This window comes from Petaurus breviceps, unplaced genomic scaffold (assembly GCF_028583685.1).
Source record: "Petaurus breviceps papuanus isolate PSGF00001 unplaced genomic scaffold, PetGlider_PUasm1.0 90977, whole genome shotgun sequence".
Taxonomy (NCBI): domain Eukaryota; kingdom Metazoa; phylum Chordata; class Mammalia; order Diprotodontia; family Petauridae; genus Petaurus; species Petaurus breviceps.
This window is the reverse complement of record NW_027187391.1, coordinates 17,587,782-17,601,314: the sequence shown is the minus strand read 5'-3', so window position 1 is coordinate 17,601,314 and position 13,533 is coordinate 17,587,782. Positions and strand designations below refer to the sequence as shown.

At 37.8% G+C, this 13,533-nt stretch overlaps 1 protein-coding gene across 1 annotated transcript in view; it reads left to right on the top strand.

Moving 5' to 3' along the window:
- LAMA2 (laminin subunit alpha 2) overlaps positions 1-13,533 on the top strand; it is an 831,335-nt gene that overhangs the window by 768,366 nt on the left and 49,436 nt on the right. The window contains exons 51-52 of the mRNA XM_069077437.1: positions 6,183-6,321; positions 12,648-12,768. Of these exons, the coding sequence (XP_068933538.1) occupies positions 6,183-6,321; positions 12,648-12,768 (260 nt within the window). The remainder of the gene's footprint in view (positions 1-6,182; positions 6,322-12,647; positions 12,769-13,533) is intronic.

The following is a 13,533-nucleotide window of genomic DNA, read 5'->3' as shown; positions in this document are numbered from 1 at the left end:
CTATTTTGTGTAATATATTGGGATATAGGAGAAAGAATAATGAATTTGCAATCCTAAAGTCTGGACTCAAATTCTGGTCCTGTATCTTACTTGGCTATATGATTGTGGATGAGTCATATAACCTCTCTCAGCCTCAGTTTCCTCACATGTAGAATGAAGAGGTTGGCCTAAATAGATTATCTCTAAAGTCTTTTCTTTTGTAGGGAGGGGCAGTTAGGGTTCAGTGACTTGCCCAAGGTCACACAGCTAGTAAGTGTTAGGTGTCTGAGGTCGGATTTGAACTCAGGTCCTCCTGACTCCAGGGCAGATGCTCTATTCACTGCTCCACCTAGCCATCCCTATAAAGTCTTTTCCAGATGTAACATTCTGTCTTATAAATGTACCCATAAGCCTTCCACTTCTATGTTCATGAGCTCTAAAATTCCTTTATCATGATCTTTTATCTTCCCAACTTTCCTTTTCACATTTACAACCTGTTTTTCAACCTTGCTGTTTCCTTCATTCTCTGCACCCCTCAGTTTATTCCTAGGCCATCACCCTACATTGGCTTTGCTCTCCCTTCCTTAACTCAGCTTCATGATGAATCAGTTCAATTCCATAGTCTTCTCTACATTATAGTCCCTTTCCCCTTGTCCTATGGCCCATCACACTTGCCACATCCCAACCTTGGATTACTACTGCGATTCACCATTTTGGTTGCTATTAAAGTAATACTGTACAAAGCTGGAGAAAACCATAAAATTGTGCTAAATGGATCCTCTACAAATTCAAGTTATATAACTCCACTGGGCTCTCACTATAGCATGGCAATCCTTTTATACCTCTCTAATCAATTCACTCTCTTATTCATCACAACTATTCCAAACCTTTTTGTCCTTTCTCAAACCTCCCAAGACACTTTCTCCCCCCCCCCCTTCTCAGATAAGGACCTTGCCTCTTGCTTCCCAGAAAAAAATTGAATCTAATCCCTGAGAACTCTCTCCTTTCCTCCTCTTTATCTCAAATCACTCAGATATCTTTCCCTATTATCTCCTACTTTACCCATGCTTCACATGAAAAGTTGGGCCTTCTCTTTGGCAAAGCCAATCTTTCAACATATATCCCTTGATCCTGTTCTTTCCCTTCTTCTCCAACATACTTCCCCTTCTATCATCCCCACACTCTCTCTAATCTTTAATCTTTCCCTATATATTGGCTGTTTCCCTCTGCCTATAAACAAGCCTGTATCTTCCTCATCCTTGAAAAAACAAACAAGGGGCAACTAGTAGCATAGTGAAGAGAACTGGCCCTGAAGTGAGGAGGATGTGAGTTCAAATCTGACCTCTGACACTTAAAACTTACTACCCATGTGACCTTGGGCAGGTCACTTAACCCCAATTGCCCTGCATTCCCCCCTCCAAAAAGCAAAAACCAAACAAAAAATCCCAACAGTTAATGTCCTGTATATTTTCTCTTCTTTGCAACTAACTTTCCTGAGAAAGCCATCTGTACTTGGTACCCCTATCCTTTACTCCTGAATAGCTTCTCCACTCTAGGTTTTCTAGATACTATTCTCTCCTGGTTCTTCTCTACCTCAATCTACCTGATTGCTACTTCTCAAACTCCCTCACTAAATCCTCATCCAGGTTACACCTACAAACTACAGTATCCTTCAAGGCTTTTCCTGCGTTCTATTCTCTTTTCATTCTCTACTGTCTTGCTTGATAATCTCATAAGTTGTCATAGGTTCAATTATCCCCTGTATGTAGATGTTTCCAGATGTACATATCCAGCCATAGTCTCTCTTCTAAGTTTCTGCTGGACTTCTCAAACCAGATATCCTGTAGACATAACCTTCCCTCTGAGATTACATTTGTTCATTTTTCAGTCATATTTGATTCTCTGTGACCCTATTTGGGGTTTTCTGGCAAAGATATTAGAGTGATTTTCCATTTCCTTCTCCAGCAAATTTTACAGCTAAGGAACTGAGGCAAACAAGTTTAAGTTTAAGTGACTTGTCCAGGGTCACAGAGCTGGTAAGTGTCTCGGGCCAAATTTTAAGACTCATGAAGAGTCTTCTTGACTCCAAGCCCAGCGTTCTATCCACTACACCACCTAGCTTCCCTGAAATTACATTTACACTGTATGTATGTATGTATGTATGTATGTATGTATGTACGTACATATGTATGTATCTTGTAGTAAAATTTTTTTATATCTTGTCTCCTATTAAAATGTGAACTACTTCAGGGCATATATTGTCATTTTATCTTTCTTTGTATGCTCAGTGTTTAGTACAATGCCAGTTACTCATTAAGTAGTTTAAATGCTTTTGACTGTCTCACCAATTCTATGAAATATGGAGAGGCACAGAGATCACTGGACTCCATATCAGGAGACCTGGGTTCTAGTTCCCATCTGATTAACTTAAATAAGTCATTCCTTGGGACTCTTTTGCTTTATTTCTAAAATAATAGAGTTTGACTTTGATGCTATGAGCTTTGGCAAATCACATCATTTCCTGGGACATCAGTTTCCCCATATGCAATGTGAGGGAGTTGAACAGATCACCTTGGAGGTTTCTTCCATCTCTAGATCTCTGATCCTAGGATCCTATGATTCATTGACATCTAAGATTCCTTCCAGCTCTAAGAGTCTCTGATTCAGAAGTAATGAAGACCACACATGCACTCTGCTATCATCAGCACTAAAATTTTACATGAATAGTTTATTGTTGTTGATTCATTTCATAATGTCTATCTCTCTCCATGACTACATTTGGGGTTTTCTTGGCAAAAATTTGTGCCAGTTTTCCATTTCCTTCCCCAAATTATTTTACAATAGATGAAGAACTGAGGCAGACTTAAGTAACTTGCCCAGGGTCACACAACTAGTAAATGTCTGAGGCTGGATTTGAACTCAGGTCTTCCTAACTTCAGGGCCTTCACTCTATACCACCTAGCTTGCTTATCTTTAAACTGCAAAGACACCAATGTGGAAAGAAGAAGAATGTATAAGGGAAGCTTTTATAAAGGTTGGGATGAAGTCTTCCCTTTATGCTAATCAGAACTTTCCATCCAACATGATAGAGTAATTTGTTTTTTAATAGGGTCATGCTACTGCCATTTGTTTGGTTTTAGAATGAAAGGCAACCAGGTGGTGCAGTAGATAGAGGGTTATATTCAGAATCAGGAAAACCCAAGTCCAAATCCTAACTGAGATACCTACTGTATGACCCTAGACAAGTCACTTTATCACTTCCTTTTAAAAAAAAATTTATTAACATTCTTTTTAAATTTTGAATTCCAAATTCTCTCCCTCCCTCCTTCACAGTCCTCCCCCACCCACTGAGATTGTAAGCAATACGTGACACTTAACCTCTTTCAGCCTCAGTAGCTCCATCTATAAAATGGGGATAGCATTTACAAAGCTATGATGAGGAGCAATTGAGAAAATATATGTAAAGCATTTTGTAAGACCTCAAAGCATTTTATAAATCCTAGCTATTATTATTAAGTTAACACATGGAATCAAGGATAAGGAAGACAATTTTCTCCAGTGACTGAAGTTCCAAACTACAGGTAGAATACTCTTTAAATAACACCATTAAAAGGTTAAGTTCTATAAAAAGAGGCTATTTCTCTATTGCATCCACAGCCCATATGGCAACACTACTTTGCTGATCTGAAGAGGAGGAATTTTGTTTCAGCAGTCTAATATCACAGATACATTCACAAGGTGACTACTTTTGGGCGATTTAATTAACTTCCCTGAGGCTTTCTCTATAAAATGAAAGGTTGAACTACATGTCCTCTGAGGCTGCTTCCAGATCCAGCCCAAGATCTATGATCTCTGATTCTATGAGCCTAAGGTTCTAACCATTTAGCAATTATTTTTTTGAACAAAGATGCCATTCTTTTTGTACAACATTCATGAACAGTATCAGTATTTTAGTATTTCTACAATGTGAAATAATTGAACAATTTTGCATTTCTTTGGAAGTTCTTTGGGTGATTTGGGGGAAATGGTATGGGAAAGCAGATTTTTATTGCTACTAATTTTACTGCTGCTAGAGGAAGTTTGGTGGTGTGATGGATGGAGTGCTGGTCCTGGGAAGACCTGAGTTCAAATCTAGCATCAGACACCATCTATGTGTGCATGGACAAATCATTTAATTTCTGTTTCCCTCGGTTTCCTCAACTGTAAAATGGTGATAATAATACCACTTCCCTTATGAGGTTGTTGTGAAGCTCAGATGAGATAATATTTGTAAAGTGCCTAGCAGAGTGCCCGGAGTATCATAGATCCTATGTAAATACTTAATCCCTTCTCCTAATAATAGGGAAACAGGAGGTTACCAAAAAAAAGCAAGAGATGGTGAGGGAATTCTATACCCTTCCTCCCCAACCTTTTCTTTTTTTCACTTAGAACCTGTAGAAAAGACAGAATAGCATATAAATTATAATGGCACCTCAAAGGAAAACTAGACCCAAGTTATAGGCAATATTCTCTCACCTGAGTTCAGACTCTTTGAGGCAGAGTAGAGCATTTACAGGGACTGGGTGGTAGATGCAGTGAGGAAAGGGGCTAGAGATTAGGGATACTTTAATAGAGATAGAAAGGGAGGCAAAAGTCCAGGCCAAGAAAGATTTAGGATCATTCTTCTTCCCTTCCTCATCACTTCCAGCCCTGTTATCTTAGACTCAAGTTTCCCTGCACCATATGAGATACAGAAACAAGATAGGGGTTGAGAATTGCCCCAAGCATAAGAGATTGGAAGTAGGAAACCAGAGGGAGTGGGGTGTTCTGTGTCTACCTGCCATTTTTGAGTGGCCATTTCAAATATGACTGGAAGTCAGAGACTGTTTGTAATAGAATATAAATTATACTTCAGGTTTTTCTGGGAAATTTGAGAAATGCCTCATTGTTGAACCTAGGTTAAAGAAATTCCTTAAAGGATCATATGCTTATTATATTCCAAACTAAGATGCATAAATTATAGACTAGGTTATAGCCTAGTGGATCTTTGATCTCCAAATGAAAAATCTCAAATGACATAATATATAGAAAAAGCTGTGTAAGCTGTAAAACACTAAATAAGTGATTTTTCCCATCATTGTCATCAGCATCAGCATCATAATCCTCTCTCGGATTTGTCTTATTTTCCCTACAAGTAGTTTCCGGGGAGGCCTTTCTTCTTATCCTCCCCTACCAGTAATGGTGTGGATATATGATGCATTTATATTTAGACAGTTATTATATTGAAATATTTCAGGTATTCCTGATTTGTTCAAAATAGCTATTCTTTTCACCAATGCGAATGCAAACCCTGCAGGTCTTAGAGTATTCTGTGAGTTCCTGCAGTCTAAGAAAAGCTTCCTCTGGAGGCCATCCCTCTAGCAGTGAGCTACTCAACTCTGCTAAACTAGATGTCAGAAGGCAGTTATATTCCTTAGCCTGGTCTTTGAGCATAACAGCATGGAGAGCTTGTATTCCTCTGCCACACACAGCCTTTTAAGAACCAAGATCATCCCCACAATGATAAGACATTAACTAAAAGCTTTTGTGGAGGATTTTGTTTGTTTGTTTCACCAGAGAGGGAGGCATTGACTTGGACCTCTACTTTTTCTGGTTCAGATAAATGCCCCTGAAGTAGCTAGGTTGCACAGTTCTGGGCTTCAAGTCAAAAGGACCTGGGTTAAAATCCTGCCATTACACTCTTACTATCTTTGTGAACCTGAATAACTCACTTAAACTCTCTTAGCCTCAGTTTCTTCATCTGCTAAATGAGGAGACTGGACTTAACGGCTTCAGAGGTCCCTTCCAGTTTAAAATCTATAAGACTATGAAATTCCCTTCACTAAAACAGATTGCCCGAAAGTCCTATGCAATTTGCAATCCTGAAGACTTGCCTCAGAGTTTGAGTGGTAGTGCTTTGCCCATGGTCCCACAGCTTATTTGTGTCAGAGAGACAACTTGAACCCAAGGATTCCTGCCTCCAATGTCGGTCCTTTATCCATTAGACCACACTCTACCTCTCCTTGAGAATATTGTTATTGTTTGGCAAATGACTGTAATAATATAGAATGGGAAAGCTGCTACTTTACAAGTTGGCTATGAAAGTGATTTTCCTTAGAGGTAGTAGAGGAGAAACGGGATATTATCAATGCCTATTACTTAAATTTTTTTTTCATCTCTTTTAGCCAATGTCTCTATTGTAGACATCGATACTAACCAGGAGGACAACATAGCAACAACATCTTCAGGAAATAATTTTGGCCTTGACTTGAAAGCAGATGACAAGATATATTTTGGTGGCTTGCCAACCCTGAGAAACCTGAGGTAATGCTGCTCAAAAGTGTTAACGAAGGATTCTTTTGTTCAAGTTCAAAGCGGAGGATGAGTTCTCATAGGTGGCTTTAAAATCTAAGAGAACTTTGCATTTTTTTTTGAGGGGGGAAGGCTAGGCAGTTGGGTTTCAGTGACTTGCCCAAGGTCACATGGCTAGTAAGCAAAAAACTTTGCATTTTAATTACAGTATTTATCAGTTACTGATTTAGGAACATCTTGTCTCTTTGGATTTTTGAAGAGGACAGTCAGAAACCATCATGCATGTTAATCCAACATGAAGCCTCAGAAGCTGGTGCATACATTTGATATTTTTGTTGATTTGTTTCCCTAAATTCACCTGATGAAAAGAATTGTACTCTTGATTAAAATTTAGGACATTATCATTGCTGTTATTCTCTTTTTATATTCACTGACTATAATAGCACAGTGACTAGAAATTGCTCAGTCTTCTGAAAATTATTCAGTATTCTATGGGCACTGTATATGTTTCTGACACTCAATAGCATCATAATGAAGCATTGGAATTCCCTTATTAATTCTACTCAGACCATTCTGATTTTTCTTGTCTTCATGTCAATAATTTTGCTTTTTGTTTTGTATATATCTGTTCACTGAGAAACTAGGAAGCTATTTTAGCTGAAAATGCTTTTGTTTAATATACATTTCATGACCCAGAAAAATTGCAAAATATATTTCTTATGTGGCTGAATGTATTTGCAATATTCTTGAAGAATATTGTAAGAGGGGAAACTATAAAATGCTATTGGTACTCATAAAATACTTTGAAGTGAATGGAGGAGAGAGTAATAGAATTAAATGAAATTCTTAACAGGAATCTTCACAATCACAGCCTTCGTCATGGATGCCAGAGACTTCCCTCCAACCTCCTATGATAAAAGGTCATATTTGATGCCAGAGGAATCTTAAAATATTTTTGGTGGCAATTAATAGGGAGATAGAAGTGAGAGAATCCAGCAGAATGTAGTTGAGAGCTGTGGAGGTGGTGATAATTTCCACACTATATAAATCAACATGAAACTTGAGTCACAAACACACTCACACACACACACACACACACACACACACACACGTACCCCTCTTCTTCCAAGCTGTTCATTCTATTACTATCACTATTTTACACTATTACAACTAGAAGTGACCTTGAATCCACGACTTTACTATGGTTAAATATAGACAGGTATAAGAATCATTGCATGTTATATTGGGATCCTGTTAACTAGCAAATGTTATAATGAATTTTTTAAATGTCTCATAAGAAAAGCAATTGGAATTCAAATATATTTAAATATTTAGTGAATTTGTCAAGCTACTGTAATTTTCTACCATTTGAGAGTTCCTATCATTTCTTCAAGAGTTTAAAAATCATATGTCACAAGTTCTATAACTACATTCTATCAGGAATGAATGAAATATAGACAGAATAGACCTGTTCATCTGAGCCAGCTCCTTTTGGACAAAGTGATGATGCGCAACTTTTCACAACCCCAAAGGGAGTTCCCTTTGCAGAAACTTAACTATAATGAAGAACTTGAGAAGCTGAGAATGGGTGTGTTAGTTGACTTTGTTAATTACATGCCTAATGTGTATTTTCCGGTTTAAAATCACTACTTTCACAGTGTTTCACTTTATAATTATGAATTCATCCCTTGTCACATTATTTCAAAATACCATATTTCACCACATAATTGTTGCCAGCACATAATCGTCACCCCCTGTTTTTTCAGTTCAAAAATTAATTTATAAGCTTACATCATGTAATTGTCACATGGTATAATTCTGTTCATCACACCACTTAAAAGGTAAACAGAGTAGCAATGTATTCACCTGGGGTATATGGATATGCATTTATCTCTCATGCATTGTGAGCCACCAGCCTGGAATTCTCAGCATATGCACATTGTGAGTACTTAATTTTAACATATATTCATGAGTACTCCATCCTAATCTTGCACCAAAGACAGTTTAATAATAAATGATTTTCAAGTCATACCGGCACAATGTAAGGAAAAAAAAAAGCTTCACAAAATGGTCATACCCCACTTTTTACAAAAAAAGTTTGGCATAAAATCTGTGACAATTATGTGGTAAAATACAGTAGCCTTTAGACATATAGTTGAAATTGCTCAGGGGCAGCCAGGTAGCACAGTGAGTAAGAGCACTGGCCCCAGAGTCAGGATGACCTGGGATCAAATCTGGACTCAGACACTTAGAACCCACCCAGAAACACCTGGCTGTGTAACCTTGAGCAAGTTACTTAACCCCAATTGCTCTTAAAAAAAGAAAGAAAGAAAGAAATTGCTCAGAGACCCAAGAATTTTACAGACATATAATTTGTCTATTGTGATCCCAGTGATGTGATATATAGTTCAAGATGCAAAAGGTGGGGGCACAGAGTATTTGTACAGGTATTGATGGTCTCAGACTTCTTGAAAAGGTAACACCTACAAGATATCAGGGAACCTTTAATAACAGAGATGGATCCACCGTCTACAACTACTGTTCAGAACAGGGGTTATTAACCTTGGTTTGGGGAACTTGTTAAAAAATATTACGATAACTACATTTCAATCCTTTAAAAAGCAATCGTACATATTTTGTTTTATGCATTTATAAACAGTATTCTGAAAAGGGCTCCATAGGCCCACCAGGGTGCACCACTAGGTGCTAGTTCAGTGGATAGGTCATTAAACTTGAAGCCAGGGAAGACCATGATCTAATCATACCTCTAATCCTGCCTAGTTACATGACCCTAGATAAATCATGCGATCTCTCTCAAATTTAGTTCTCTCATCTGCGAAACAGGAATAATCATAGCACTTCTCACACAGGGTTGTGAGAATGAAATGAGATAATATATGTAAAGCACTTTGCAAACCTTAAAGTTCTATATTTTATATGCTTGCTACTATTATTCATTAAATTATCAAAGGAGTCCTTGATACCAAAAAAGAAAAAAGTTTAAGAATTCCTATTAGAACGATAAACAACTAAATTAAGGCATAAATTTTCTGAGCAAATGGTAATGAAAGGCAATAATATCATTTCTACAATTCACCTACTGGATGTGATGGGCCAGGGGTATATTTATGTATCAATTCACTGGCAGATTTTATGCTTATTTTTCCTTTTTGATCAGTATCCATTCAGTATTCAGAGATTAATAAAACTGTTTTCTTGTCCCCTAAATGGAATGTATTTATGAGTAAATGTTCTCTTTCTTTTTTCCCCTTATCCTAGTATGAAAGCCAGGTAAAATTTACATTTATGCATGCCTCCTTCAAGTGCATGGGTTGAGTAAGTACAGCTTTTTAGAGAAAGCAGCAGTGCAGAAAGCATATTGACGCTGTTGCCAGCTATTATCTTGGGTACATTTTACAAACAAGTAGTTCTTCTTGAAACCCTTTTCCTGCTGTCTTTCCTTTACAAAGATCCACTCTCTGTAGGACATGTGCTTTACAATGGTTTTCAAAGAGTGGAAATGGACAGATTCTGATCCACCCACTCATCCTTGCCAAATCCATTAGACTTTGAAGGTGACTATCCAGGCTCATGAGTATAACCTGTGGCCATGCACCAGAGTAAAGCACACTGACCTATACATGGATCAAACCCAAGACCTTGATCTCTACGAACCATGCTCTCTGCTGAATAGGCCGACCTGCTCTCCCAGCGCTTAGCATTGCGGTGTCGCTTTTTGCAGACCCACAGGTATACACACTCCCTCACAGCCCTCCAAAGGTTCTCTGCACAGCTGTTGATGTATTGCTGTGTTTGTTTGGAATTAGTTCTGGAGCTGGCTGAAAGGAATATGTGCACAGGCTGTAGTTAAAACTACAGTAACAGAAGTTTTCTCAGTATAATGTAGTTTACAACAAAGTAATCTGAGGTAAAGTCCCCAAATTTTCCAGAGCCATTGTTTCTTGTTTCTAGCCAAGAATTATAGTAGTGTCTGGTCAAATCCAAAGGAATCTGAGAGTCCAAGTTGATATGGTTAGGAATAAAATTTGGCATTTTGGGCCCAGTTTCAGTAGACCGACTGCCAAATTTCTGGGCAAGAGATAGAGAATCGAATTCTCTATGAGGAATATATTCATCTAGAGAAATAATAAAAGGAACTGAGATCCAAAAATTAAAGTACAATAGAAAGAAAGACAGAAAATTTGAGTGAACCAGGTGTTTTATCGTGTAATGTGACAACTGGCTAAATTGCTAGAGGGTTGCTGTGCTTGCTGAAATGTAAAAGCTGGTTTTCACTAGAAACATATGCTAATGAAAATGTTCTGGGATGAACTTGTGTTGCTTTGTAATTGTGTCCTTGAATCATGTCCTTGAGTTGAGTAAAAATTGGAGCTTTATCTTTACAAGTGATGTAGAGGAAACAAGATTTCCTTCTATCTTTCCCCTGTCATTATGTAAGAACTTATCTTCTATGATTTCCACCTTATGGAGCCAGCTGAATTATTATGTTTTTAAACTGTTATTTACATTTCCATAAAAGAATCAATGACAAGAGAGTTGATTAGTTCACATGAACTCTAAGACCTTGATGAGTCAATCTTTCCTTCCCATTATGGAAGTGAATGCATAAAACCAAGGAGATACACAAGCTTCCTTGGGTTCAAAAAACTATACAAGTTATTTTAAGGGCTCTGCAGAAAAGAAATAATCACCAGAAAATTAAGTGTTTCCTTCCTACAGAGCCCTGTGAGTTACAAAAAGGATCTTAAGATCAGGAAAACATTAAGAGAAGTAACCAAACATATCCAGGGAGAGAGACTGAGGCTATAACAAGACTCTGGCACCTGATAAAGTCTGCCAGCAGCAGGTTTGTTCTCCTCCCTATTATTCATGTCTGGGGGTGTTTTATTCCCTGGACCAGAGTAGATCTTCATCTCTTTGTGACCATATGTGTAATGTAAGAAACATTGAGCTAGAGTTAGGGATATGAGCTTTAATTCCAGCTTTTCCATTATGTCACCCATCACGAGTCACATCATTTGTGGGCCTCAGTTTCCCAACAGCAAGGTGAGAAAAGAGAGCCAACTGGGCAATCTCTAAGGGTTCCTTCCAGCTCTCTGATTCTCTAAATGCTTAAACTGGATACGTACTAGCTGGCTAGTTAGCTGTTCATAACAAGCAGAATTACATTAACCATAACCTTACATAAGTACCATTTTTAATGTTGGTCAGACAGTTCTTGCAAATGCTAATGAACAGTTTATAAATACACATTAAATACTCCTTTTGGCTTTATAAACAGTGGAGATACACAAGTAATTTCAGGGGCACAGCAGTGACTTATGAATCTCAAAGTACATGGATAAAATTGCTATATTTAAAAGAGAAAGGAACAAGCAGAAGGAAGGAAGGAAGGAAGGAAGGAAGGAAGGAAGGAAGGAAGGAAGGAAGGAAGGAAGGAAGGAAGAAAGGGAGGGAGGGAGGGAGGGAGGGAGGAAAGAAGGGAAGGAGGAAAGGAGGGAAAGAAGGAACAAAGGAAGAAAGGAAGAAAAGGGGGAAAAGGAGGGAAAGAAGGAAAGAGAAGGGGGGAAAGGAAGGAAGGGAAGGAAGGAAACATTTTATCTATAATATAGTAAATCCTTTTTTTCCCAATCTTATAAGTGAAAATATGAAGTGTCATTTCTTCTTGGAATGTGTTATTGCTTTAATCTAGACTAAGGACTTTAGAGTTAACCTGCAAACCTTTTCAAGAAACGTTATCAAGGATGAATAAATGTACTGGCTTTTGTTAGAATTGGGAGCTTTAAAGAGAAATCTAATTTTATTCTGTCCTTTGATTAGAAAAAAAAGATATGAAAGAGAAAAATATTTCATTTTTAATTGAAAGTTCCAGAATCAAAAGACTTTGAATCTTTTAGCAAATATTTCTTTATAGGAGTTTTTCCTTATCATTGGGTTTATTCAGTCTTCAAAGTTATATGTAGCTTAGAAGAAAAAAAAACTACTTACTTGATTCATAGCAAAGAACCGAGCACAGAGTAGGACCTTAGAACATGCCTGATTAGTAGTTGTATGCTCCATTTAAATACCATGTGAAAGTGCCAGCACAAAGAGAAATTTGTTCATAGACATTTCTGGTTGGATGGTCACGTGTATATTTGCTTGACAAATTGACTAGATTCTGGAAGACAAAACATGCTGTGTTCATGTGTGCACACGTCTGCATATGTATGTCGGCAGCTGTGCTTTTTGCTTCATATTGCTTGCTCTGTAACCACAAGAATCATTCTATTAGCTGCCAAACTGACATTACTGTTATTTTTATTTTATTTTAAAAGGCCTGAAGTAAACTTGAAGAAATACGCTGGATGCCTCAAAGATATTGAAATTTCACGAACACCATACAATATACTCAGTAGCCCTGATTATGTTGGTGTGACCAAAGGATGTTCACTTGAGGTTTGTTAGTTTTTGTTTACCTCCAGAACAGACTCATATCATATGTATTTTTAACCACTTGGATAGAACATTCTATGTTTGAATAAATGACTTCAGACAGATTCTTCCTCCATATCCTATAGGCCATAATATTGCTATATATGAACTATGACATAGCTTTTTTTGCTTCGTGAATTTCCATTGCCAAAATAAGTTGGTGAAATGATAGTTCACAAAATAATTATGCTTGTGTAGCAGCAAGCACCCCAAGCGTCCTCAGGGTTTGCAGCTACCACAGGTTCTTGGATCTGCTTTGTTAAAGGAAAGCAACTTAAAATGGGTTAACAAGCTTACTTTAATCAGTCAGACATATATCGTTTACCTTGTTCAGGAGAAAAGGTCAGCACCCTGAACCTCAAAGTATACAGGCATAATTATCAAGACAGAAACATCAAGTAGACAGATTTCCAAACTGTCCAACCATTACATCCATACCCAGTCAACATCTGGGTTTCCACATTCTGGGTTTTTCAAAGCCGGGGGACTCTCAACAACGGCTTCCCAGAATTCAGATCAAATCACAGAACACTTCTCAAAGTGAGTCCCAAAACAAAGCTACACATCAGGGCTTATATAGCCTTCTCCTGGCTCAGAGAATGTAACAACCTTATTGACTCACTGGCCAATCAAGAAGTATCTACTGAAAAACGAGCCTCCCACCCCAGGCTTCAGGAGCACATTGGCCTAGGGGCAGGGAAGATCTTTAAAATTTGCATTTCCATTACA